This window comes from Prunus avium, chromosome 1 (genome assembly GCF_965620075.1).
Source record: "Prunus avium chromosome 1, drPruAviu1.hap1.1, whole genome shotgun sequence".
Taxonomy (NCBI): domain Eukaryota; kingdom Viridiplantae; phylum Streptophyta; class Magnoliopsida; order Rosales; family Rosaceae; genus Prunus; species Prunus avium.
The window spans coordinates 48,416,502-48,441,676 of record NC_142284.1 but is presented as its reverse complement, the minus strand read 5'-3'; the positions used below and the strand labels follow the sequence as shown (position 1 = coordinate 48,441,676).

The 25,175-nt window shown below is 36.7% G+C and overlaps 5 protein-coding genes and 1 pseudogene across 6 annotated transcripts; 2 read left to right on the top strand and 4 right to left on the bottom strand.

The window, feature by feature from the left end:
• Positions 1–6: 6 nt before the first annotated feature.
• LOC110762656 (two-component response regulator ARR12-like) lies at positions 7–4,504 on the bottom strand. The gene is made up of 6 exons (XM_088247392.1): positions 3,938–4,504; positions 3,050–3,202; positions 2,381–2,782; positions 2,056–2,132; positions 750–1,967; positions 7–327 (listed from the first exon to the last, which is right to left on the bottom strand). Exons 1-6 carry the CDS (start codon positions 4,065–4,067, stop codon positions 316–318), a joined length of 1,992 nt encoding a protein of 663 aa, XP_088103518.1. The 5' UTR covers positions 4,068–4,504; the 3' UTR covers positions 7–315.
• A 3,098-nt stretch (positions 4,505–7,602) lies between these two features.
• Positions 7,603–9,870, bottom strand: LOC110762568 (two-component response regulator ORR22-like; annotated as a pseudogene).
• A 705-nt stretch (positions 9,871–10,575) lies between these two features.
• LOC110762554 (class V chitinase CHIT5a-like) lies at positions 10,576–12,278 on the bottom strand. The gene is made up of 2 exons (XM_021965203.2): positions 10,877–12,278; positions 10,576–10,768 (listed from the first exon to the last, which is right to left on the bottom strand). The coding sequence occupies exons 1-2, from the start codon at positions 12,126–12,128 to the stop codon at positions 10,746–10,748; spliced, it is 1,275 nt and encodes a 424-aa protein (XP_021820895.1). The 5' UTR covers positions 12,129–12,278; the 3' UTR covers positions 10,576–10,745.
• A 2,772-nt stretch (positions 12,279–15,050) lies between these two features.
• LOC110762640 (zinc finger protein 1-like) lies at positions 15,051–16,253 on the top strand. Its single transcript, XM_021965301.2, has one exon. It carries the CDS (start codon positions 15,199–15,201, stop codon positions 16,054–16,056), a length of 858 nt encoding a protein of 285 aa, XP_021820993.1. The 5' UTR covers positions 15,051–15,198; the 3' UTR covers positions 16,057–16,253.
• An 839-nt stretch (positions 16,254–17,092) lies between these two features.
• On the bottom strand, positions 17,093–19,165 carry LOC110762560 (Mitochondrial glycoprotein family protein). Of its 2 annotated transcripts, XM_021965210.2 has the most exons (4): positions 18,833–19,165; positions 18,302–18,630; positions 18,014–18,177; positions 17,093–17,241 (listed from the first exon to the last, which is right to left on the bottom strand). In XM_021965210.2, exons 1-3 carry the CDS (start codon positions 19,082–19,084, stop codon positions 18,018–18,020), a joined length of 741 nt encoding a protein of 246 aa, XP_021820902.1. In that variant the 5' UTR covers positions 19,085–19,165; the 3' UTR covers positions 17,093–17,241; positions 18,014–18,017. The 2 variants fall into 2 exon arrangements, with proteins under 2 accessions (XP_021820902.1, XP_021820901.1); XM_021965209.2 differs by lacking the exon at positions 17,093–17,241 and having other exon boundaries at positions 17,727–18,177; positions 18,833–19,164.
• A 2,664-nt stretch (positions 19,166–21,829) lies between these two features.
• Positions 21,830–24,286, top strand: LOC110762637 (PPPDE thiol peptidase family protein). The gene is made up of 3 exons (XM_021965298.2): positions 21,830–22,480; positions 23,106–23,393; positions 23,889–24,286. The coding sequence occupies exons 1-3, from the start codon at positions 22,342–22,344 to the stop codon at positions 24,149–24,151; spliced, it is 690 nt and encodes a 229-aa protein (XP_021820990.1). The 5' UTR covers positions 21,830–22,341; the 3' UTR covers positions 24,152–24,286.
• Positions 24,287–25,175: the final 889 nt, after the last annotated feature.

Genomic DNA, 25,175 nt, shown 5'->3' with positions numbered 1-25,175 from the left:
AACATATTAAAGGGAAGCCAAAGCATATATGTAGTGTAGTCAAAGAGATATCATTAACTACTCCTTAATACATTGCCGGGGCTGGATGACAGCAGATTAAACAAGCCCTAATTTTGTTCGATAAACAACTAAAACGGATTAATGTGCAACTAAACTAGAGAGAATGGAGACTAATTCTTGCTAGGAAAATACAAAACTTGATATTAATGTAAATATGTAGACAAATGCTCTGAAACTAGAGGAGTGAAGGACAGTGATATCTCCTCTCTTTTTTCCCTACATGGCCATTGAACCTTCCCCGCCATTGACTTCGCCTTATCTCCTTTCCTGCATCACCAGTTCATGTTATTGAGTTTCAAAAAGCTAATGCTTATATAATCACTGAAGACCGTCTATGTTAAATTTGCATTAACCGGAAATATGCAGTGAAATAGCTGCACTGTTTCAGATTATGTTGAAAGTTGGCTAGCTCCAAACAGAAAATTTAATCAAGTAGGGAAGATGAAAACTAAGTTGCACCTATCCGGAGGCAGAAACCAACATGATTTATTTTAACACTATTTCTTTTAGCATACAGGACCCTACAAGGACTGTTACGCCTCAACAGATCCCCAGAAGTGTTGCTAATACTTGCACAAAACTACACAAAGCTCACCTTTATCTTTTGGTTATCAAAACATTGTAGAGGGAATGTCAGTGAATCCAAGTTCAAACAGTAATAAGCAAGGCAGGTAAAATAAGTTTCTTACCTGTTTCATCATTGCACTCACTAACTCATCCAATGACCCAACATTGTTGGGGTTGTAACCGCCCTGCAGCTTCCGTTGGTCCATAAGGTACCCCGGTCTCATCTTCAATGATGCATCCTGAGTTGAGAGTTCAATATCATCATATTTCATGAGTAATGGATCAAGAAAATTAGATTGTCCAATCAAATTGAAGTCCATGTTTCTTTGGAAGGTTGTCCTTCTAGAGTCCGAATTCTGGTCAAAAGGAGCCACAGTATCATTAACCGGCATCAAAGAGTTCATTGAGGTACATATAACATCTGAAGGGTATTGGGAATCCTGCTTATGGTCATCCCACCCCTGAAATGGGTCATTATTAATTGTTTGCTCAGAATTATTGCTGATTGCAGATGCTTGGATTGGTAGTCCAAATCTTGAATCCTGCGATTGACAGGAGATAGAGACATCAATCTGAGGGCTCCCAATTTGTGAAGACATAACAGGCATATTGTCCTTCAGGTTACTTTGAAGCAGAGTAGGTTGTTTGAATGAGTCACGTGAAGAAAATGAATTTGAGCGGAACATAGATGGCTGAGAAGCGCTTGACCAGTTGTCATTCAACCTACCATGATCCAAAAAAGGTGGTGACAATTCTGATCTTAAGGAGGCCCTTGATACAGAAGATTGATTTACATAATTTCTTCCAACTTCAGAATCTCGAGTGTGTCTTAAAATTGGGTTGTCTCCAAGCCCAAGAGCATCATTTGAACTATTAAACACTTTTGCATCTGGGAGACCACTGGAAGTAGGATAAACTGTTGTACCATTGACAGCAGCAGAGAAGTCTGCAACGCAGGCAGCTTCAGTACCATGTTGTTGATCAAGTTCCAACGGTGCTGGCAGTATATTTCCATTACGGTTTCCAGGAAATATCAATGGCTGATCATTAATGGAGTTGCTTGTATTCTGTGCATGACTCAATTGAAACATTCCTGAAGAAGGAAGACAATGTAGACCCAGACCAGCAGGAGTGTTCAATCTACCAACCATCCCACTAGGTGGGAAGGATCTGAATGCATTGTTATGAAACTGACCAGGTCCCGTCAGTGGATGGAAATTTCCAACTCCATTCATAGAAGTCATTCGCAAATATGAAGAATCAGAAGTCCCTAAGGCTGCCACCATATTAGCTTGTTGGTTTGCCACACGGCTGATTCTTTTCAGGTAAAGCCTATATTTCTGCAACAACAAAAGAATAAAACAACATAAGCTTCCTATAATAGAATATTACTACTGTCTTAAACTAAGGGAATATGAGCATTCATACCTGGAGATGGCTTGCCACATTTTCCCTTGTAAGCTTTTCAACATTCATCAAATCTAAAATCTTTTTGGGTACAGCCTCTGCATACAAATAAATTTAAGCAAAAGAGTTAGTATTAAAAAAATCTTTATAAAAAACACAAAGTATGACAGATTCGGGATACATGATCTACTCACTACTAGGAGTTTCAAATCCAGGCTATAAATGCAGAAACTTCAGAGATGATTTCAAAAAAGACCAAAAGATTGAAAAATTCCGCATATTAAGGGTTATCACAAATACAAGGATAATTTCCTCAAATAGCTTTGACCAAGGATTAAGAACATACTGTCAATGCCTAACTGATTAACAGCGGCCACAAACTTGCGATGCAGCTCTAGAGACCAAACAACCCGAGGCTTTTTCTGGGTTGACGGATCGTCATTATCATGTCCATCCTCATCACGATCATCATCCTCATCCTCGTCCTGATCCTTCCGTTTTTTATTGAGCTTTGCATTCTGATCTGAATTTCCTGTGCCCGCTGATCCAGGTCCTCCTTCACCATTTCCAGCATGTGACTTTTCTTGATTGCAAGAATTCTGGTCCTTTGAATCGACTTTCTTTCTTCTTATCACATGTTGCCATATGTTCTTTAACTGCTCAATTCGGACGGGTTTTAGCAGGTAATCACAAGCTCCATGGGTGATTCCCTTCATCACAAGCTTGGTATCCCCATTTGCAGACAACACTAAGAACACGTTTACAGTTATAATTAGTAATGAATCCTAACTTAAAAACAAGAGCTGCAGAAGAGCTCCTACAATTCTACCAATATCTTAAAGATTTAAGATATCTCGAAATTTCAGAATTTAACAAAACAAATGAAAGGGATTTCACAGTTTTGTATTCATTTATCAAAAGTTTAATTAAAAAGTTTAAATTGGGAAAAAAAAAAAAAAAAAAAAAAAGCTACAGACAACATAATGAAGATTGTGCAGAGTTAGCGTGGCTTTACTTATAACAGGGAGATCCATCTCAAGCCCTACAAGCTCGAGCAACTTGAATCCATCCATGTCTGGCATATGTACATCACTGATAACCAGGTCAAACTTGTTCTTGTTTTCTCTCAACAACTTCAATGCCGTTATTGCCTGACTGGTAGTGGTAACTGCAAGATCCATCAAGGTTACTATAAACCCACCAATTTTCAAGGGGGAAAATCAAGCGTACAGATGCAAAAAAAGAGCAACCAAAACAGACCAATCTACCACAACCCAACTGAAAATGTTGATTGTACCTATAGAAAATGCAATAGAGAATTCAATTTGAATGTAATTGAGAATCCATTTGCGGAATGCCTGTCTCCCCTAATTGACTAGAATATCTAAGAGATAATCTTATTTCTAAATTCAAAGGAAAAAACAAAACATTTTCTCCTAATTTTAGTAAAAAGAATCAACCTTTTATATGCAAATCATCATTACAAGAAATTACAGAATCAGGGAGAAAATATAAAATTGACTGACAAAATTACAGAACTTAGAGATAGATATTCTTGTTTCTAAATTCAAGGGAAATAACATGACTTTTACTCCTAATTTTAGAAGATTGGATCAACCGTTTAAATACAAATGGATATTAGAAGAAATTATTGAATCAGGGAGACATACAAAATTGACTCACAAAATCTTTTCAAGAAACACATATCTAAGAAGCCATGTTCGTGCAAACTTATATTAAACTGACTTTGGCATAAAACCCGAAGTGCAAACAAATCACGGAGGTGCTATAAATTTACATAACCAAAATGAAAACTACCAACAGCAACACAAAATCCAAACAAAAAACACCATTTTAGCACCAAACAAAACCAGAAGGCATCACAGAAACCCCATTAACAAACCATGATATTTGCACCGACGGAGTAGAGCATCTAAGAGCTTAAGGCAAATGGGATCATCATCCACGGCAAGCACACGCATTCCAATGGGAAACTGGTCTCTGGGTTCATCAAGTACCCCCTCAACAGTCATTTTTCTCAAGCAGAGAACTTGACAAACTCGGAAAATAAAAATGGAAGAGAGAGAAGTGAAGTTTGAATGTTGAAGCCTCTTGCTTTTTTGAGTTTTTGGCAAAACCCAGAATCAATAAAAACACAAAGATGCAGAGAAAATGACTTGTAAAGTCTAATGGGTTGGGTGATTAGAGAGAGAGGGAGAGAGGGAGAGAGGGAGAGAGGGATTAAGGAATGCGATTAGTGGTAAACATAGACTATTATTAATGAAGGTCTCTCTTTCTCTCTCTTGGGGTGTGTGTGTGTAAGCGTTGAAAGAGAGAGAAAAGGAATCTGAACTATGTATGGACTGTGAGAGAAGGAAGAAGAATTAGACCCTGTAGACTTTCCTGAAATGGACCCTTTTTTTTCCTGGTTTTGGGCTCAGTTGATTCTCATTATTATGATCTCGCATTAATTTTGATTTTGAGTTTCTTCCCTTCTTAAATTTTTTTGTGTTTTGACTATTTCAAAAATAAGAAATTAAAATTTTTGGAACCCAATAAGAAAAAGGAAATTAGAATTTTCCAAATAAGGAACAAACGAATTAGCATTAAAACTGAAAAATACATATGGGGAAAAAGAGAATCTTACCAAGTTGACTGGTTCTTTTATGATTTTATCTGCAACCGAAAGATTTAACTGAAGATTCTGATATGATTTATTAAATGGAAGAGAAGTAAATCCACACAAAAAATTTCCTTTTTCATAAAATACAACATAGTCCCCCCGGTTTTTCTACTAATTACTCATTTTTCTTCAATAAAATACTATCGTCTTCCTCTAAAAAATGTTTTTCTTTTTCATATTCCTTTTTGTCAAAATTTCCTAGTTGGTTCTTTTAATATTATATTTTCATTAGATTTTGCTGAAATTTACATGTAGTGATATTTAAAGGAAAAAAAAACCATTTATTGTCTTGACTTTTTCCTTTATGTTTTTACAAAAGAATGTATCGCATGCAGCATTTGAAATTCAAATATAGTGGTCTAGATTGGGATTTAGGAACCCGAGTTAATTTGGTGCATGATTATAAATGTTAAATACTTGTCGATTTGTAACTTATTTTTCCACCATGATTCTTAAGAAACACAAATCTAGAGTTGCAATTTACATGATATTGTTAAGATTTAGTTCTATATTTGGTTTCATAATTACCTTCAATAATGAGGAAAAAAAAGATCTTTTTGGTCATTAAAAAAAAAGATCGAAGAAGAATGTTTGATTATGTAAAGAATATAAAGATAAGAAAAACACATAAGTAGCTTTTGTTTCAATATTGAATAATGAATATTGTAGACTTTAAGAAATATTATTTTTGGAAGGCTCGTAGTAGAAAAAAAAATCCCTTCTTTTTCATAACATTTTTGTATTTCTTCAATATCTTCTTCCTTTTTTTGGCTTGGAATTCCAAAACAAGTTCCCACAATATACTGATTTTAGAAGAAGCGGAAAAGGGTCTTAACCTGCATTTGAACCCCTCTAGCACCTTAGTAGCGTGTATGAACCCCCTCCTCCTTGTAGTTTAGACTATCGCTTGTATTTAAAAAAATCTTATTATATTTACATATATATGTTGATTTTTCTTCCTTTTAAAAAATTAACACATTCCAATGTCTTCGTTTCAAACAATTTTCTTTAGTCAATGATTTGGCTGCTAATTTTCTTCTTAATTTGGTAAGAAACTTGTAAATGAAGTGGTTAAAAACAATTCTCGTCGAATTTGACATGTCGTGTTCGACTCATCCCCTATAAAAAAAAGCTATATTATTCTTAATTTTGGTCTAAAGCAAAGAGCATGGCCTCTTCTAATTACACTAATTAAGTTGATACAATAAAACTACGTACATTTATCGTTTTCCTCTTATTGTGAATTTCAAAACAAAACCACTCGGCCAAAAAAAGAAAGAAAAAAAGAAGAAGAAAAAGTAAGATATATACCCGAAGATCACACCTTAATAAGTGATAGAGACAAATCCAGGAACCTGTGAAAGGTGGGTGGGTGGACCGTGGAGTTGGAGAAAGAGACACTGTGATGATTATTTAAGGGAGAGAGGGGGGGGAGAGAGAGAGAGAGGGAGAGCCAATCCTAAGAAAAGCTAGCAAGCAAATCAATCACATTCAAGTTCAATGGAAAACCCACTACCTAGCCTGGTCCTTGAGTGTGTCATCGACTCATTTTAGTGGAGAAAAACGTAGCATGAGGCATTTCGGATTTTTTGTGTGAAAAGTTATAATCTTAGACAATGAGATTTACCCTAAACCCTAATATAATATAATATTTAGTGGTTTCCATCCGTACTTAAGCCCTCAAAGCAAAGTTAACACAAGCTTTCATTTCATCCAACTTCTATCATTTCACAAACTGTATTAGAGTACCAGTACAAGTAGCTAGACTAGTTAATTAAACGATTATATATAGATTGCGTTTTAAGGATGATAATATTCTGATCTTAAGAACTCATTTAGAGTTATCATCGATGACCAAGAATGAGAACGACTCGTCATAATCGTAGTTTAATAAGAATAATTTAACTGGAAATCTATTAAGGGGCCATTAGGTAGTCAGCAAAAATCAACAGCCAGCAGCATAGGTTGATTGTAAAAGTTATTAAGTTACATCATGATGATTTAGAAGTTTAGTGGCAAAATAATCCTAACATCAAAGATTAAAGATTGATAATGATATAATTAAGTTAATTCCTACGGCATCTTGGATTGGAGGATCATGCAACCATTATCTGGCTCAAAACGAGACACCAATGAGCTTATATAAATAAATACATGATGATCAAAAGCAGCATCATTGACTAAGGCAACAAGTATTAATAAAATGGTGGCATGATAACAAAAGCTTATCCCTCTTTCTTGTTCTCTATAAGCATGAAATAATATAATATAGTTTTGCTGCTTGTGAAATGCATTATTTTAGAAGATTCATGTTGGGTGCAAAATCTTCAGATTCCTTGCTTTTTTGAGTCACATGATTTTCCGTTTGGCATGATTATATTTTAAGAGAGGAGGTAGGTCGTGGTGACTGGTAGGGGGGGAAGGACAATATGCAAGTTGGCTAAATATAAGGCAGGCTTGTGAATGGTCTCCTATGAGGTATATATGCTCACCATTTTTAAACATGTTGAGTGACTTTCCTACAACCTTCCTTTATCTGAATCGATTGCCTCATCATCATCTAAGTATTTTGCTATTTTAGTCTTCAACCAACACACATATGAATATCAACGGCTGGCAATTAGTGATGTTGCGTTGTCTAAATTCTTAAATGCGAATAGAGTTTTAGGTTTGAATAACAATTGCTCTGATTTACATGTTACGTGTGATTTACAAGTAACTTCACAGTAATTTAATGTTATTCTACGAGCATATAAGAATCAAGTGAAGCAATTATTATCTTATAAGAAAAGAACCAAGTAAATTGTCACATCCTTTTAAATCATGGGAAGCCATGTAATAATTAAGAATTAACAAGCTTTCTGGAACATAAAATAATTAAGGATTTATTTCTGTAAAGCCAGGCAGCTGAGTTTTTTCAGGTAAGGCTCATATATCTGCAACGAAAAAGATAAGAAAAGTAAAGAGCATAAGAAGCTTGCTAGAATACAAGATAAAAGACTGCACTGAACTAAGGAAATATGAGCATTAATTTATACCTGGAGATGGCTTGCCACATTTTCTATTGTAAGCTTCTCAACATTCATCAAATCTAGAATCTTGCTGGGAAGAGCCTCTGCATCAAAAACAAACATATGAGCAATTGCAGAATTTAAATAGGGAACCCAAACGATTGAAGAACATATTGTCAATGCCCAGCTTAATAACAGCAGCAACAAACTTTTGATGCATTTCTGCAGTCCAAAAAAATGTTTGGGGCTTTTTGTGCTCTGAATTTCGGGTGCATAATTGCGAGCATGGTCTAGCAGATCGTTCATCACTCCCAACATGAACATGATCATCAAATATACCCTGACGATGGCCAAGATTTGTGTGCAGGTCCATTGAATAATAACCCTTCATCTTTCTCCGGATCACATGTTGCCAGATGTTCTTCAGCTCCTTAATGTGGACTGGTTTCACCAGATAATCACAAGCTCCATGGGTTGTTGTCTTCATCACATCCTCTGTACTGGCATTTGTAGACAACACTAGAGAAACAAGCAACAACATGTGTGTCACACTTCAAAAATTATGTCACATTAATGTGTAACTAAAAACTTCGAATTAAAATTTTTAGTGTGAAAAAAGAAGATATAAAGACAACATATAACATTGTCGATAACATGTCAATAACAACCCGTATTGACAAAATTCCGTCATTTAGCAAAGTAGGAACGTCTGCACTAGAATTCCTGATATTGGTGGTGGCTTACTTATAACAGGGAGATCCATCTCAAGCCTCACAAGCTGGAGCAACTTGAATCCATCCATGTCTGGCATATGGACTTCAGTGATGACCAGATCGAACATGTTTTCTCTTAACAACTTCAATGCCGTTATTGCGTGAATGGTAGTCGTAACTGCAAAATCCATTCATAATTATACTATTAACAATGAAGGAGAGAATTCTATTTGAACATAATTGAAAACCCTACCTATCTGTTGAAAATTATATCTCCTCTGAGTAACCGTTGGATCAAACAACTACAAGGGTCAATCTTATTTCAAGCTTTATGGGAAACGAAAATTAAGACTTGATCCAAATTTTGAAGAAAAAGATAAATAGTTTACATACGAATAATTGTTTTTATTTTATTATAACTAGCCTCTCTGCACGTGCTTCCGCGCCTGCGAAAGGCTTTTTTTAAAAAAATTTAAATTTATTTTAGAATTAAAAAAGATAATGGGTAGTTGTATTCCATAAAAATAGGATCCATTATTTGATTTTCTTTTAATTTTAATTTTTTTAAATATGAAAAAGTGTGAATTTACCATATTATCCTCATTTAATTAATAATTTCAATTCTTAATGTTTGCATTAACCAAGGGTATTTTCTGGTATTTTAAATGTTTCACAATTTTCTGCCTTTTGCTTTATATATATAGATACAAGCGACAATCTAAATTACAACTATAATGGGAGGGGAGTTTCTCAACCAAGGGGCCATGGGGGTTCAAACCTGAGACTACTAATCTACAAGTCATGACCTTTTTTTCATTGAGGTAGAATCCGTTGGCAATACAAATAATTGTTATATGAGGCCCAAAATACAAATAAATACCAAAAAGTAATTTGTGATCATATTTACATAAAATTCTCACCAAAAAATAAGACAAATAATTACCAAAAGAAACACTAAATATAAACAACAACACTATTTCCCATTGAAAGCCAAGAAGCTTAACCAAGGTGGTTGGTGTGAGTGGTTCGGCACTCTCATTCCTTAAGAGAGGTCAGGGGTTCGATCCCTGCTCTCGTACGGAGTCACCACTTTAGCCAGCACTTTACCCTTTACGAGCCGACCCGGTGTGAGTGGGGATTAGTCTTGATTGTGGTTAAGGCTTAAAGGTGTCACCCATAGTTGGGGCCCATCCAGGACCACCTCGTGATTCAGACCCAAAAAAAAAAAAGCCAAGAAGCTTGACAACATAGCAAAACTCCAAAAAAGAAGCATAAGAAGATAGAGCACATAAACAAACCATGATATTGGCAGTGGTTTGAGTAAAATCTCTAAGAGCATGAGGCAAGTAGGATCATCATCCACGGCAAGCACACGCAGTCCAATGGGAAATTGACCTCTTTTACCATCACGGCCCTGCTCAATAATCATCCTCTCGAGTCTCAACCACACAACTTCACAAACTTATGACCCAAAAAAAATCACAAACTCCCACTAAAAAAAAAATCGAAGAGAGAGAATAGTATCAAAGAAAAGTTTAAATAGTGAAGCCTCTTACTGGGCTTGTAAAAACCCTTCACAAAACCCAACTTGCCTGAAATGAACCCTTTTCTGGTTCAATTTGGCTTTTGGTACAAAGAATCCCAATATTAGAATGTTCCATTTTTTTAATTCCATCCTTTTTTATGGGGGAAAATTCACTTTTTCATTAGAGAAAAAAAATTTCGAGTGGCATTTACTCATTAATTTTGTCCGAAGTTTTTTAGCAATAAAATTGGCACTTTAAAAAATTATTAATTAACATAGTTGTGTAATTTGTTATTGTATATCATTATTTCCACAATGGTTTTCAAACCACATAAGTTTAGAGTTGCAATTTTGCATGATATTGTGAAGAATCAACTCTAGGTTTAGTTTCATATTTACCTTGAAGGAAAAAGGAAAAAGAAAAGAAAAAAAAGATGAGCCTTTGGTTATGTTCGAAGAATATCACGATTTTTTTTAATACAAGCGATATTCTACTTTAAACTAATCTAAACTACGGGAGGGTGATTTGAACTCGGATGCTAAGTGGAGAGCACATCCGCTCTAGCTAACTTGGTTATGTTTGAAGAATATCATGATAAGCAAACATAGTTGAAACCTTTTCAATCGTTTTGCGAACATAGAATTTTGGATGCATAGATAAATATCCTTGATTGACTGCGCTACAACGCCTTGCTACAATGTGATAATTAGACATACAACATAAATCCAAATAGATGATAGTAGGCTACATGTGGAGTTGTGGATATTCCATTTTCCCTTCAATATTTCCAAGCATTTGAAGCTGCCAAACAAGAAACAAATCATTAGAAATGTAAAACCAAACCTAATTTTTAAAACGAAACGAAATACTATTACTAATGAGGTAATTGAGTGTGTGCTGGAGACTTACCTTGGCTTGATATAGTCCAGTCTTTGTCTTGACCCAGAGCCCAAAAGAAGTATCCACCCAAGCCTAGCGACTTCGCAAACCGGACCTTTATGTTCACGGATCGGACATCATCATACCCGATCCAAGAGCTACCCGAATAAGAATAATACGCCACCGCTTTGCTATCAAATACAACAGTTGCATTAGTTCTCTTGTTAAAATTTAGTATTTGGTGATAAACCAAAACGCCATCCCCAGGCCCAACACCCAAAGCAGGCACTCCAACCCGATTCACGATCGGGTTCTTGAGCGTCCAAGTCCTCCCGTATAGTGGCAACCCCATGACGAGCTTATTGGGCGGTACTCCGGCTTGGATCCATGACCCGATTCCATAACTGGTACTAATATTACTCTTGGAATCATACAACGCAGCATGCAGCCCAGTGAAATTTTCCCATGACCCGTGATAATCAAAGCACATCGGGCTGGCCCAATCCAGATATTTACTTATTGCCCAGGCTGGATACGCTCTCGGGCCGCCATAAACGGTAAATTTCGACGCATAATATACCGCGGAGGTTAAAAGTAAACGCGGTTTACCGTTAATTCTAGCTTCATTGTCAAGAGCCGTCCTCCATTCCTTGTACAGCAAGGCAAGATTTGACATGTCCACAGCATCAGCTGGGAATTCCCAGTCCAAGTCGAGGCCTTGGAACCCGAATTTTCGAGCCACTTCAATGGAGGAACTGATGAAGGCTTTCCGGGTCAGCTGGGTGCTAGCCATGAGTGAAAATACTGTTGCATTGTTACCTCCGCCGCCGATGGAGAGAAGGGTTTTGACGGGCGGGTTTCGGGTACGGAGCGCTCCGATGAATTTGGGTATTGTTTTTTGGTCGAATTGGGTGAGGTTGAGTTTGTAAGTGGTGGGTTCGGGTAAGAGGAAGGCATAGTAGATGTGGGTGAAGTAGGAGGTGTCTATAGAGGAAGCTGGGAATGTGTTAAACGATGGCCAATATGCTGCTCTGATCCCTTTGTGTGGTGGATGAACAGAAGGAAACGTGTTTGCTTCACAATTTTGAAGTAGAATTGTGAGGAAGATTACAAAAGGCATGAACTTTGGGATACCCATTATTGCTGCTCTGATTTTGTCAGGGTTTGATCGCGTTTGTTTTATAGAGCAGGCAAGTGCATAGGCTATGGTTTGAATCGACCAAGTTGTCACAATTGGTTTTGTGCTTGGAAGTTTGCGGTGGAAGTTTCCTGCTGGAGACATTTTAATTTTCAAACTAGATTAGCATGTAGGGGTCAAGGAGGAGGAGGAATATATCAAACACACGCAGCCAAACTAGAACCAACGGAGCAAGAAAAGTTCTTTCTGTTTGGAATGGAATAGTAAATAGAAAGAAAAAAAAACAGGGTAAGTTAAATTTGGTTGCGGTGGTCTCAAATATAAATACAAGTCTGCAGACCAGTTACTTCTGTCTCTTTCTGTCCTAGTTTGAGTCTAAGTTGTTTTTTCTTTCAGTCCACTAATTTACAGGGTTTGGGTAAAACGCATGAAAAAATTGAATAGAAAAGTTGGACTTGTGCTTTAAATGAAATTCAAATAATTCTTTCAAGCATCATGTTCTTTGCTCTTCTTTTGAAGCATACAGTCATGATTCATGAATCATGATCACATGCACTGATCTGATATCTGGTTGAACTCCTTGTAAGACAACAAATGGCAATTGACAATTGAACAAGTCAAGTAAGAGTAGCATTATATAGTATCTTAACATGCCATGTTAGATGAACTGAGTGGTGATTGGCGAATAAAGCAAGCCACTGACTTTGGATGCACGCTTGATGGACTTTGTAATGTTTATCTAGATGTTTTCAGTGTATTTTTGATTGGTCCAATCCAATCAAATCAGCAAAACTAGCCAAAGTTGAATGCTTCAGCTTCAAAGTGGGTAAACTTCACTTTATATATTAAATATAATGATGTTGCACAGTTCTGAATCAAAATGTCAAATTGTTTATACTGGCAAAGAAAGTCAAAAAGCAGAGAAAGCATGGATCCACCTCAACAGTTTGAGTCGGCAGACCCTAAATTAGGATATGAAATGAATGAGCCCAAATAAAGGCCGGGCCTAGACCCACCCACTAAGAAGCCTAAGGTGGACTGAAGTTCACTGTTGGTGTTTTGGAGTGTGCGTGGGGAAATGAAAGTGGAAGTGTCTGTATTTGGAACACGAGTGAGGTGAGGTGAGTGGTTTCAAACTTACTTAGGGTTGGTGATATGGAAAGTATATTTGTACGTGGAGGAGGAGAGACGAGGATGACGAGGATGATGATGGAATGGAATGGAATAATGGAACTTTCCTGTGTTTCTTCTTTTAGAGTTGTGAATTGAGAAGTTGGTTTAAAGAGACAGAGAGATCTTAAAAAGAGATTTTGGTCCCATTTGATTTGACTATGAATGTTACATGGAGAATCATAAGGGGGTGTCTGTTTCGCTTAAGTTAAGCCAATGAGGGTAAAATGCCAAACTCCACTCAGTCAGTTGTGTTTATTCTACCAAACTTTTATGTGCGGGTTATGATTGGCCGAAACAAGAGAAAGTTGCCTAAAATGACTTTATGCCCGTGCAATAATTATCAATATTAAAACTCAGATTATACTTATCTTTCGGGCTTCACTTTGCAGATTTATTTCTCTTTAAATATTCATAATGCAGCATGTAACTGCACTATCATTGCATATTAGCATGAGCAACTCCACGTCACCTTCACCCTTTTTTATTTGTCGGCCATTTGTCGCCTTCTCTACCATTGACAAATCATCTCTCTCTTTTTTCTTCCTTTTTTTCTTCTTTTTTTTCCTTTTTTAAAAAATATCAGAATATTTGGCTTTATGCCAGCGACCCGAATTGGCTTTACCTGTCTCTCAACTTAGTTTATGTCTGTACTTTGCGTGCTAATACTATATTACTGTAGTAACATGGACTCTATGACAAGTTTAAGATTATATTTTATATTTAGAGCCTAGACAATTGACAACAGCTAGCTAGACCCTAGAATACGATAAAATTTAGGAGGAGAACAAATAAAACATTCACTTATTGGCAATGATAGTTAATTATATATATTTGATATGGCTATTAGGTTATGAAAATGACAATATAAAACCCAGTAATTATCTGAGGGGGACCGGGGCACTCTATCCAAGATAAGGTTCAAGCTCCCGCTTTCAGTTGAACAAGTAAGGCTATCCAATTAGACCGACGACTAAGCCCATTGTTATAGATATACTCACCTAATACCTAACGACATAGCCCCATTTTTGTACTAGTTACCCTCCTCTTCCTCAATAACATGCTATTGTTTTTCTCTGAAAAAAAGGAAAAAAAAAACCAGTAATTATAACATTTACTCCACCTAACATGTGTTGAGCCTGTGATCTAGTTCTCCAGTCTAGTTTTTCAAAGGGAAGATATGATTATAACACAAAAAGGGCATTGAGAAGGACCCTCATTTTCATGACCCCAACTCGAAGTAATTGATTAATTTCATTCTCAATAGAGATGGAGAAAATAAGTCAATGAAATTATAGGAAGATGTCAATAATGGTCTGTCCACAACACATGAGAGTGAGATGATTATGGAACATCCAAGCAAAGTGATGCCCCCACATAATGTGGTAAGGGGCACACTCAATGTACTAAGGCATCTGCATGCCCTGGCTAGGGCGACACTTCCGGGATCATCCGTCGCTTCAAGTCCGTCTATTTTTCAAGAAAATAAAACTCAAAATCTTTCTAAGGAACTTATTTTCTCGAATAAGTCACAAGTTCGAATGTCCAATCTTTAATTGATTTTTTTATATGAAAAAAATTCAATATGCGACAACAAATCTGCTATTGAGTTTGATGCACATTATTGAGCATGTTACAGTAAACAAACACAATCTTGGATATGATATCAAAGGAAAACGATACTTTCTTGTTAAAAATAAGTTTTTCGTTTTTTTTTTGGGGTCGATTTATTAATGTATAATATATATGTGCTAATGGATAGAACGGTGAAAAAGTTCCATTGATCCAATCAAAGTGCATGACAATAAGTGAACCTGCCAATATACTTTAAAGATCTAATTTGATGAAAGGATCTAATATTTTAAAAGCTAGTAGAACAGTGCATTCTTCCATTATCCATATATACCACAAAGCAATTTACTTTTCCCCCATCAATAAACTTTTTATCCCTGTTGCTTAGCTAGCTTTTCTATCAACTCAAATTTCATAATCCCAGTTGATAACTCAGAAGAAGAAAGAAAAAAAGAGCTCCAACATTTGTGCCATGGAACCAACCAGGAATTATGAAACATATATCATCTCTGCTCCAGAGGCTCCTCCATGTCCAAACACACCACTTCAGGACCCCAAAGAGACCAAACAGAAACTAGTTGAGGAAGATGAAGAGGAAGCTAATAAAGATCAAGAAAAAGAGATGAAGCCCAATATTTTAGTAGATCTTGAGGATTCAAATGGTGGGTTCAATCCAGAACTCAACCTCATTGATTGCCTGGACATGGGTTCATCAGAAGGTACAGCTGCCCCTAGCTCTGATGGGGCAGAGCCTAGAGTTTTCTCATGCAACTACTGTCAAAGAAAATTCTACAGCTCACAGGCACTTGGAGGGCACCAAAATGCCCACAAAAGAGAGAGGACCCTAGCAAAGAGAGGACAGAGGATGTTAGGGACACATGTAATGGCCTCAGCACCTGCAGGTTTTGGGTACCCTTACTTGCATCATCACCATCACCATCATATTTCAAGCTTGGCTTCTCTGCCTCTCCATGGCGCTGCTTATAATCACAAAGCTTTGGACATTCAGGCGCACTCAATGATTCACAAGCCTAATTCTCACATGTCATCTTCTTCTATTGGGTTCGGAAGTTCGTATGGAAATCGTGGCTACAGGTCAAGACCGCTCATTGATCAACAACCAGCAATTGGGAAGCTAGCCGCAGCAGCAGCAGCAGAGAATTTCCAAACGACGTCGGGTAGAGGCGGTGCTGGTAGATTTGACATGGGAAAGAACAAGATGGGTTCCCAAGCCAATGACGAAATTGGTAAATTCTGGTTGGCAAACGGCAGTCGTTTCAAGAGTGATCAGGAGGAAATGAAGAAGCTTGACTTGTCCCTCAAGCTCTAGGTAGTTTAGTATAGGCTCTGCAAAATTCTTATTCAATGTAACATATATGATCCTCTGTTTTGTTTTTTTTTTTCTTTTTTCTGTTATTATTGAGATGTTGTTTAAATTTTCTTGTTAAAATTTCGAATATGGTTCATGGTTGTATAAATTTTATTTTTTTTAGAACGGCAAAAAACCTTTTTCTTTTTGGTTTGCTTTGAACTTGTCCATAGCTATCTGGGTTAGCATTTTTCATTTTTTTATAACTTGTTGAATCCTCATTTTGGTTAAAAATAAAACAGAAAGAACCCTCTTGTTATTTTTCTTCAATTAAAGGAATTTTATTTTAGAAAACAGATAAATTTGGAAGGTGGAGCCATGTTCAAATCAAATAGTGTTATCAGAAGAGAGCTCCTTTGTTTTGGGCCAACAAAATTTCAAAAATGTTATGCTTTGCACGCGAAAGGACATGTGACGCTTGTGAGTATTGTTCTAAATAATTTAGGATTATCCGTCTACTTCGATCCAAACAAAACAAACAATCAAATACAATGAGACAAATTTGATTCTATAATCTTTGCCGATTTACAATAGACAGATCATAAACACATAATTTACCAAAACTTACCGTTTTTTAATAGCTCAAATGATATAGGACAGTCACCTTTATACCTAATACCTAATCCTAATGTGTGTTCGAATGCCGCGCCTCTCCAATATCAATTGTTTGTATAAAAATAAAGAAAATAGACTTGAGTTGAGACAAAGCTGCCACTGACGAAGGGGATTAGATAGATGAACGTGGAAAGTTGTCAACTTGAGATTACAAGAAACCCAAAATAAATGAGTCATACTTGGTGAATATAAGGTTGATGATGTTTTTTTGTCGTTGTATGCATCATATGAAATGACTTGCTTTTTCATTTTTTTATGTTCAAAAAATTGGTGGTATCTTTGTCCTCTTTTGAGGAGCGTGTACCGAGTCACTTTCGTTAACTGATCTGAAAATCTAGGAAAGATTTAGTTCAATTTTAAACATTTTTGTATAATAATGTAATAATAGTTTATGTGTCACATTTTACATAACTTTCCCATCAGAAACTCAAATTTCTTCGAGGTTGGCGTAAGTCACTGAACCTGCCGGCCCAATAAACAAGGTTTTCGCATTGTTGCCCCAGCACATGTCATATTCCCACACCTTCACATCTGCATGCACATTTTGCAAGTAAACCTTATGATTGTCTATGGGTTGATAAAATATTTAAGCATGCTGGAAACGCCGACAATTTGTTGTTTGCTGGTTTTTTATTTTCATTTTTTGGTATAATTCAAACCAACCGCCTTAGTTCCCCGAAAAATGATCCACAGACACCTTCAAACAATCATGTGAAAAATGATCCACAGACACCTTCAAACAATCACGTTTCAAACAAGGGCGATGGAGGACTAATGGCGATAACTAATAAAAACATGTTTTGAGGTTTGAACCAAGCTCGTGACATTACCAATTCCACTGTTACGAGACGCAATACTTCAACAATAATACTAGAGGCACCAACTTTTTTTCCGTCAATTTTATTCATCAAGAGATTTTGAGTTTCTATTTAAGTAAGACTTTCAGGACGCATAGCTGATAGCCCTTGTCAAACTTCATTTTCAGCTTAGCTAATGGAAATCAGCAAACAAAGACATGAACACTGCATAAATCTGCATACCATCACAAATCCTAATTTCCCATCACTTTGCTTGGAGTAATTCATACAATCAGAAGCATCTTAAAGCTATAAGACAGACAGAGTTGCTGACCTGAATAAATATTACATTGTAAACCTATGATTTTGAAGGCATGCTTACATATAATATAAAGCATAACTTAGGCAGAACCTTCTTTCCAATCAATGACAAATTTTTTCAGGGAAGAAGAACAAATGAATCACCACAAATCTAAATCGAGGGAAGAGGTATTAGACATGTGTACCGTTCTATTTTTCCAGAAAGGACTTGACCTTTCCCAACCATTTGATAAGTTCTATTCTGTCCTTGTTCGCCATATATTGATGCAGGAAAACAGAAAGCTCATCATTCACTCCCCTTGCTTCCAAATACTCAATAAACCTCTTTTGAATCGTTCTCTTCAAACTCCTGTCCAAAAACACAGAAGAAGAAACAAGTCACCTCCAAACACCCAACACTGCAAACTCATACAACCAACAAACATTCATTCTTTGTGCATCATATACTTGCTGGCAGAAATTAAGCAATGTACCTGAAATCAGGTCCCATATATGGCTTAGCCGGCATTCTATAACGATCAAGAACATAAACTTTCTGAACCTCTAGACGGTCCGGCCAGGCCGAGCACATAAACTCCAAATCATTGGAGCCATCCCCCCTGGAAATATCAACAAGCATACTGAGGTGAAGACGCACGTCTTCCCCTGAACTGTCATCTCCAGTCTTGGGAACCATTTCATACCCATCAAACATAGTAACTTCAATTTTAATATCCTCAGTGTCTCCAAATTTTCCTCTCATTGTCATCCACAGCTCACCTGGCCGATCTTGCAGCGTAAACGAATTGAATTTTGTAGGAGGCTGTTGTCAATTGTTATAATTTCCATCACAAAATATGAAAATGGATTACAATCGACATTTCAAACTGTCCAGTATGAATACACTTAAATGGGAATCGAGAAATCACAAAGACCTACTCAATCAAGTTAATAAAAATGGTTGCTTTCTCAGTTTATGTTCGTGCATTTTCTTACAAACCAAACAGAGGAGGAGGATGACCGACCTGTTCAGGAGGAGCATACTCGGACTGGTACTCCTCCTCGTTTCTGAGGATTCTAAGGATGTTAGCTTCCATGGGCGACTTGGGAAGCGTCTCAGAAGCGTAAGGTCTGTTTTGGAAGAGAGAGGTTGAGATTGCTTTCTGCACTTGCAGCGAAGGATTTGGGTGGCGTTGAATGACATTGATTAAGGTTTTGCATGAACAGGAAGAAGACAATCGCAGCGCACTTTGAGCAGTTCGAATTAATCGAGCCATTTAAGGTTGAGAATCTAAATTTTCTTTTTAGGGTTTAAGGATTGGGGTTTTAGGTGAACAATGGAACTGAAATGGGGAAGAAGATGGATATCTAATCTGGGCTTTGACGTCCAACGTAAACAATATTATAATGGACCTCAAACTCGGCCCAACTAAAAGAACGCAATTGTTTGGGCTTTGGCTACAAACCGCAGAGAATGTACTTTTGGGCCTTGATGAAGAGAAACGAGATCCAAAAAAGGCGGAAATAGATAACAAGAAGCCTTGACACATTCGTAAACGCTTTTAATTATTTGAATTACAAACCTCTTACGTAGCGACAACAAGCTTGAAACATGCACTTTTGTTGTTTATAGGCATCACTATTTGAAAGTTGAAATGCATATGGTATGAATGATTCTGGAGGTGTGACGCTTCTTAATTACTTGTCCCTAGCGCAGGGTTCTATAGTTCATAGAGCTCATGGCGGTCTTATCTTCTGCTTCGGTTCCTTGGTTTCTTAACCACCCAACATGATGCCTGAAAACTTGAAGAAGACTGAAAGTGATGGCAACAAAATTCTGTGGCCATTGGCATAGCCCTAATATACTCCTCCGCTTCACCAGCATTTTATCCATATGCTTCTCATCTAAACAGAACATTCAAAGGAGGGAGCAATGTTTTATTATTATTATTATTATTATTATTTCAAATAATATTGAGATAATTGATTGAATTGAAATCCAATAAAGTGGGTCCTGAAAGCCGACATGGGGTTAGTGCAATAATTTCTTGAGGCCATCCCTTGAATAATATAAGACATGAAAATGCACAAGCAGCAACAGTATTTGCCACGCTGCATTATAATGAAAATGAAAAACTGCATTACTTTGATGATGGCGATGAGATGATGACGCGGATATATAATGAGCTTCTCCGTCTGGACACATGGGTGCAGTGCTGGTGCAAAAAGGTTATGTCGTTATGTTATTGATCGGGATAGTAAAAAGTGTTATCCTCTTTGTATGAGAGTGTTTCTCGTATAAATAAGGATGATGTAAACAAAATACAAAAATAGAAAGTTTTACGGTGTGTTATCATTACTGCACAATTAATTTAATTAGAATGCTAAGGAAGGACAAACAACAAGGTGGATATTATGTCCTTGGTTCGTTTTTGTACAAAGTCGGAAAATCGAAACCAATTAGGAATCATATGTCACAAAGTTTATGACCATTCAAATTTGACCAAACTCTTCATATTTTATGGTTTATAAAAATAAAAATAAAATTGCGGACATCCTTTCCTTATATATAAAATTGTTTATGGTCATGCTTGACTGCCAAAATGAATGGATATCAAATTAATAAACAATGGGGTCACAGCCAGGTAGTAGATGTGACATCCATCTTTCTTGTTCTATGATGTTAAGGATGCGATCAATGACTACCATATAAAGAAATATATGTAACCATCCGAAAAACGGAAGTAACGAAAAATCTAATCTCTTAATTTTTTTTAACTTTTTTAAAATCTTATATATATATATATATATATGGATGCTAAATTATTGTAGTAAAGAAATTACAACAATATTTTTATACCCAATATGAATATTTTTGGCACAATTGGTAATAATTATATTATTTAAATTCACACTTTATATAATCATTATTTTTAATAATGTGATATTCTAAATTATTTTAATTTATGGGGAAGTAAATTCAAACTTGGTGCAAATAGTACGAATACATTGCCATTTCTAGCTGTGGTAATCAAATATTTGCAAGTTTTGTAAGATTTTCATTACAAAAATGATATGGAATTATTAATAACACGTCAGCACGACAATTGCTATAAATTACAAAGAGTTGTGTAGTTAAAAACAAACAAATAGAAAATTATATTTTCATTAAAGATATCCTAAACACGAAGTTGACCATAAATCCAAAATAACTTAAAATAAAAAAACAGAGTTTTAATCTCTTTGGTTTATGCAAGTTGGAATATTTCTGTTCGAGTTTTGTATGATATCAAAAGTTAAGAAGCTATTATGATTGATTAAACAAAAATTAATCTAATTAAAATATCGTGGGTGAAATCACTACTGTCTCCATTGTACGTGACAATGGCTCGTGGTCCTGGATATATAAGCCCATCAATGCGACTAACGATGGAACCCAAGTTCACAGCCTCATAGATTCTTCTTCACTCTTCCAACCAAAAAATAAAAATAAAATCACAATTCCCAATTTGTCCCTAAATTCCTCTGCTTTTCCCCAGTAAATTCCCCAATTTCCTTCCCACTTTTGTGGCATTAAGCAGGGTCATATAATAATTATATTATATGCAAACGGGGTTAGGCAAGTTGGTAAAGGTATTAAGTAAGTTTGAATTTCCTCCACGTGGATATCGCTTGTATTGTATGCATCTCTTGGTATCCAAGTTTGAATCCCCTACACATAGATATCGTTTGTTTGGAGGGGGTTTGAACTCGGTGCAAAGGAGCGGACACACTTTCTTAAGCAACTAGCCCTTAACCCACATTTGCATAATATTTAAACCTGATTAATAATATATTAACCCTAATCCAATTTCCAACCACTTGATACCAAAAAGTAAGGTTTGCAAAAGCAGAGAAGCAGCGGAGACTTAACTTACACGTTAGGTTGGAAAAGAAAGAAAGGCACGACGTGGACGAAATGGACTCAACCTTTTTCTTTTTCTTCAACCAATCACTCTACTCCCATTTTAATCTTAAAAACTTAAAAAGAAAATGACCAAATTATGCAGCAGCTGGAGATTTCTGTTGCAGAAGATCTAGAAGCCTATCCTTTGCATACGTTGGTTTTTTACCTGGTTTGTATTTTGTAGGTGTTTTTGGGGTTTCGGTCATGGTCTTGGTTTTGGAGCTGGAATGGCATTTTCCGTAATTAGTTAAACTTGGAGGGGTGTTTTATCTGATCAGCAATTCACTACCAAAACAAACAGCGTCTCCCATTTTAGTTATAAAAGCGAGTACACGGCGATGACACTTTCGGCCGCCGGAACCACCTAAGATTCGTCTTCCAAGAAAAGGATCATTAAAATTTTCTGTAAAGGAATTCTACGAATCTTCTGTTCCGGTTTTGGCCCCTCCAAAATCTCTTCAATTTCCAAGGCACCCCTCGGTTTGAGCAATTCTCGCTGCCAAGGCTGTGGATGTGTAGCGGTTTTTCGCAGCTGGAGCTCCGTTCTTAATTCTGATTTCATTTTGGAGAGACGAGTCTGAGAGAAAAATGCTGTGTAGGATGGTGTTGGTGCCCAGGAAGAAGAAGATTGGGAAAGTGCCGGTTTATCTGAATGTGTACGATCTTACTCCGATCAATGGCTACGCCTATTGGCTCGGCCTTGGGGTCTACCATTCCGGTGTACAAGGTAATGGGTTTTAATGGGTTCCTCTTCTTTTCTTGCTTTCTTGCTTTGTTTGGATGCTGAGAAAGTAGATCTGCGTGTATGTTTTGGTTGAATGAAACAGAATAAATGGTTTGTCTTTAAAATTGTTATGAAAATCCAATCATTTGTACTTTGTGATGTGTTTTGCGTATCATTTTAAATGCTCATTTGGATCTGGTTAGTGTAATTTCGACTCAGCTGAACTTGGGTTTCATCTTTTTGGAAGAATCAAAGAGATTCTCAATGTTTTGATTCACAAATTTTGGTTTGCACAATAAAGAAACAGAGTGATTTTAAGCAATTGGGCTAATTTGAATTCAGTTTTCATGCTTTTGGTGTAATAAAGTGAAAACCTTTCGTCTCAAATAAACTCAATTGTAAGCAATTTTCCTCATTTCGACTGATTTTCGTATCGCGGGTATAAAAAAAGGGATTGTTTTTCTTTAGTTTATCATCAACCGCACGGACATAATGTAATCCATTGACTTAAATTTTTATGGTAGACATGGTTATCTATTGACTCTCTCACATGTCTATCTAAGCTCCTGCTTACATATGTTTGTATTTATTTATTCACTTAAGAAATTTTTATTTTAATGTGCCGTAGTACATGGTGTTGAATATGCTTTTGGAGCGCATGACCATGCAACGACTGGAATTTTTGAAGTGGAACCAAAACAATGTCCTGGCTTCGTATTCAGAAAATCAATTTTGATCGGAAGAACAGATTTAGGCCCCAAGGAGGTCCGTGCATTTATGGAGAAACTAGCAGAAGAGTACTCTGGAAACACATACCATCTGATCACCAAGAACTGCAACCACTTCTGTAATGATGTGTGTACCAGATTGACGGGGAAGCCTATTCCTCGCTGGGTCAACCGTCTTGCTCGACTTGGTAAGGATTTTATTATCTCTTATCAGTTTTTCGCAATCCCACCGTTATTAGTAGTACGACCACAAAACAAAACCACAGCATGATGCCAATGCCACAACCAGCTCTACCATTGTTACCCCTTGCCCTCACATCATCACAGATTCAATCCATCTTTAGATTGAGATCATTGCAAACATAGGATTCAAAACTCAATGGGAAAGAACAATTTGGGTAGAAATGATGACTCTGTTGGTCATTATTTGCCCATGTTTTATATCCTTTTGGGATCTCTACGATGTTAGAAGGCTGATCACCAACGTAGCACCTGTTTCTGTTTGTGTGCTGCAAACATGACTTTTAGATTTGTTTCCATGGGAATGCCAATTGTTGAAACATTTTCCTAAAGAAAAAAAAAAAAAGGTATTCGTAGATTGTTCTCGTTCCCTAAATTATTTACTTATTGAGAAAACCAATCCTAATATATTTTTGTGTGTGTGGCTGCTTGATGAACTTCAGGTTTTTTCTGCAATTGTGTTCTTCCAGCTGGTTTGAATGAAACTAAAGTTCGGCAAGTAAAATCAGATGGGGTTTACAGTGGGGATAAGAAGAAATTGAGAAGCCTTTCAACTAATTGTGCATCCTCGAATCCTCGGCCCTCTTCTTTACAACCCTCCAGTGGGGGGTCTGCAGGCAGAAGTAGCAGACAAAGACACTGTGTTCCTCCATCTTCCTCTTTGATCCATTCTTCATCAACCTCAGCCTTGACTGTAAAGGTGTGACCTATTTGATTGAGACTTTCTAGGGTTTTAGAGTTCAATATGAACGACAGACGGGGAAATTGCAAATTTTGATTTTGCCCCGTTGTGTAATCTGTTTTTATTATTATGTAAAACAGCTGCGTGAAATTTGTTTCAGTGTTCCTGTTTGTGTATAATGCTTCGTGTTTCTGACATACTGGGGAGATAAGGTTGATGGCTTTCAAATTTTCCGTTTCTCGTGCATCTTCAAGAAAGTCATGCAAAATAAGAAGGCAGTCAAGCATGTGACATGTCCACATAACATACACACGTGCAGGTTTACATTCATATATGCACGGCATGGAAGGAATGAATCAAAATTAATTCTTGCTTGGCTGCTGACTTATTCAAACTTAATGTGAATGAATGTAGACATGAATTGCACAAAGTAGGTGGTTTTCTCGTTATGGATTAGAGAGAAGAGAAAGACAGTCTGATTGGGGTCCCATTCTTGGTCAAATGCTTTCTCATGTCGGAGGTTGGCTTGGTTTCCAGTTCTTGTACTGGTCTGGGGTTTGAGTTTGGGCTTGATCCTGGAAACATGTTTAGTCTAATCCCTGTATGTACAAAGAGAACCCAAATGAAATGCATATATGGGCTCGGGATCAAGGCTTGTAGCAAAACCCACTTCATAACAAGTTGTTTGTTGCAACTTGCAAGAACCTTACTTGGAAGGAAGCTTGAATTTGGTATGGATGAGGAGGCAATGTTTTGGTAGTGTTCCTTGAGCTCAGGTTATCATTTTACAGAAGAAAATTAACGAGTGCCTTGAAATGTAGGTAAAAGTTGTTTCCTCCTCAATTGCTGAATTGCTGTATTGCTGTAGCTTTACCCGGAGAAAAGATACCTAGTATTGAAAGAAATCGACAAAATCATTCCCGTCCATTGCAAGAGAAGACAAAACACTCTCTGCACTGCATGAAACGTACTTCTCTCTCTCTCTCTCTCTCTCTCTCTCTTTGCCTTTTATTAGATTCGAGAGATGCCATCTTTTTACAAGAAACAT

Coding starts and splice junctions, on each gene's coding strand:
- LOC110762656 (XM_088247392.1), bottom strand. CDS start 4,067: ATGACTGTTGAGGGGGTACTTGATGAACCCAGAGACCAGTTTCCCATT. Junction 3,203..3,937: donor CCGTCGGTGCAAATATCATG/GTTTGTTAATGG, acceptor TGGATCTTGCAG/TTACCACTACCAGTCAGGCA. Junction 2,783..3,049: donor GATGGATCTCCCTGTTATAA/GTAAAGCCACGC, acceptor ACGTGTTCTTAG/TGTTGTCTGCAAATGGGGAT.
- LOC110762554 (XM_021965203.2), bottom strand. CDS start 12,128: ATGTCTCCAGCAGGAAACTTCCACCGCAAACTTCCAAGCACAAAACCA. Junction 10,769..10,876: donor CTGGACTATATCAAGCCAAG/GTAAGTCTCCAG, acceptor CTTGTTTGGCAG/CTTCAAATGCTTGGAAATAT.
- LOC110762640 (XM_021965301.2), top strand. CDS start 15,199: ATGGAACCAACCAGGAATTATGAAACATATATCATCTCTGCTCCAGAG.
- LOC110762560 (XM_021965210.2), bottom strand. CDS start 19,084: ATGGCTCGATTAATTCGAACTGCTCAAAGTGCGCTGCGATTGTCTTCT. Junction 18,631..18,832: donor AGTATGCTCCTCCTGAACAG/GTCGGTCATCCT, acceptor AATTGACAACAG/CCTCCTACAAAATTCAATTC. Junction 18,178..18,301: donor TATATGGGACCTGATTTCAG/GTACATTGCTTA, acceptor GTTTTTGGACAG/GAGTTTGAAGAGAACGATTC.
- LOC110762637 (XM_021965298.2), top strand. CDS start 22,342: ATGCTGTGTAGGATGGTGTTGGTGCCCAGGAAGAAGAAGATTGGGAAA. Junction 22,481..23,105: donor CTACCATTCCGGTGTACAAG/GTAATGGGTTTT, acceptor AATGTGCCGTAG/TACATGGTGTTGAATATGCT. Junction 23,394..23,888: donor CAACCGTCTTGCTCGACTTG/GTAAGGATTTTA, acceptor GATGAACTTCAG/GTTTTTTCTGCAATTGTGTT.